The sequence below is a fragment of the Haplochromis burtoni genome, unplaced genomic scaffold (genome assembly GCF_018398535.1).
Source record: "Haplochromis burtoni strain Fernald_Lab_line unplaced genomic scaffold, NCSU_Asbu1 Contig_2256, whole genome shotgun sequence".
NCBI classification, from domain to species: Eukaryota; Metazoa; Chordata; class Actinopteri; order Cichliformes; family Cichlidae; genus Haplochromis; species Haplochromis burtoni.
In genome coordinates this window covers 6,034-7,065 of record NW_024584617.1, presented here as the reverse complement: position 1 = coordinate 7,065, position 1,032 = coordinate 6,034, and the positions used below count along the sequence as shown (strand labels likewise).

At 38.4% G+C, this 1,032-nt stretch overlaps 1 protein-coding gene across 1 annotated transcript in view; it reads left to right on the top strand.

Annotated features, from left to right (window-relative positions):
* The window catches only part of LOC102294472, an 8,750-nt gene that overhangs the window by 1,703 nt on the left and 6,015 nt on the right, over window positions 1-1,032 (top strand). The window contains exon 2 of the mRNA XM_005952822.3: window positions 447-797. Coding sequence (XP_005952884.1) covers window positions 447-797 — 351 coding nt within the window. The remainder of the gene's footprint in view (window positions 1-446; window positions 798-1,032) is intronic.

Below are 1,032 nucleotides of genomic sequence, written 5' to 3'. Positions count from 1 at the left end.
ACTATGTTTACTGCAGTCCAGCTCAGGTACAGGTAACTCTAATGGTACCTGTAGATTTGGGGTGAAGTGGGTGACTCATCCTATCTGAGACACATCATGTTGGGTCTAAAAGCTTTTGACAGGAGACTGCTGGAACCAGACATTTCAGGGTTTTTTTTTGCTGCAATGTAACATGTGTACAAAAACAACTGAGCAGGAAGTTTCTGTTTGAGGGAGGGAGACATATTTTTCAGTGTTACTTGATCTAATGGATTCTTACATGTAAAAGGTTTAAATTTATATTTCATTTCTATCTGTGTCGTGGGCAACCGATTCTCTCTAAATGTTTCTCCTCATGTGATTCTCAGTAATTGTATTAATATTCAGCATGCAGTGTATTCTGGTTTGTTTGGTATCAGCTGTAACTCCAGCTTACTGGTCTGTGTTGTATTTTTTGTCTCTTTCAGACTCCACAACCCTCAAGATTTTTCCTGGAGATAATGTCATTCTGCCATGTCACGTTCCAAATGATATATCAATTGGGGCTGTGATGTGGACCAGGTCTTACTTGGATTCAAAATATGTATTTTTTTACCAAAGCAATGCGTCTGATCCAGACACTCAGAAGTCAGCTTCTCCGAGTCGCATATATCTGCTGCATACAGACATGTGGAATGGTCAATTGTCTTTGTATATAGTGGAGGCGACATTTGCTGAGATTGGAACGTATGAGTGTCATGTCGCCCAGACAGGAACAAACAACTCTAAGGCGGCCATTTTGAAGACCAAGCCAATCAACACTCTCAATCTGACAATGGGTGAGTTTGTAGAAGAAATTAATCTTCTTCCTGGAAAACAAGTTCAACATATCCAGATGATCTTTTCCTTTATTTGGCTTCACATGAAGGTGGTTATTATATCAGCAAGTCTACACTGTATTTATTAAACTAGCTGCTTTAAACAATCAGAAATATTGACATGACCAAATTGATGTCACCAGTAATTCAATTCAAATCAACTTTATTTATATAGTCACAACAACAGTTGCATTGA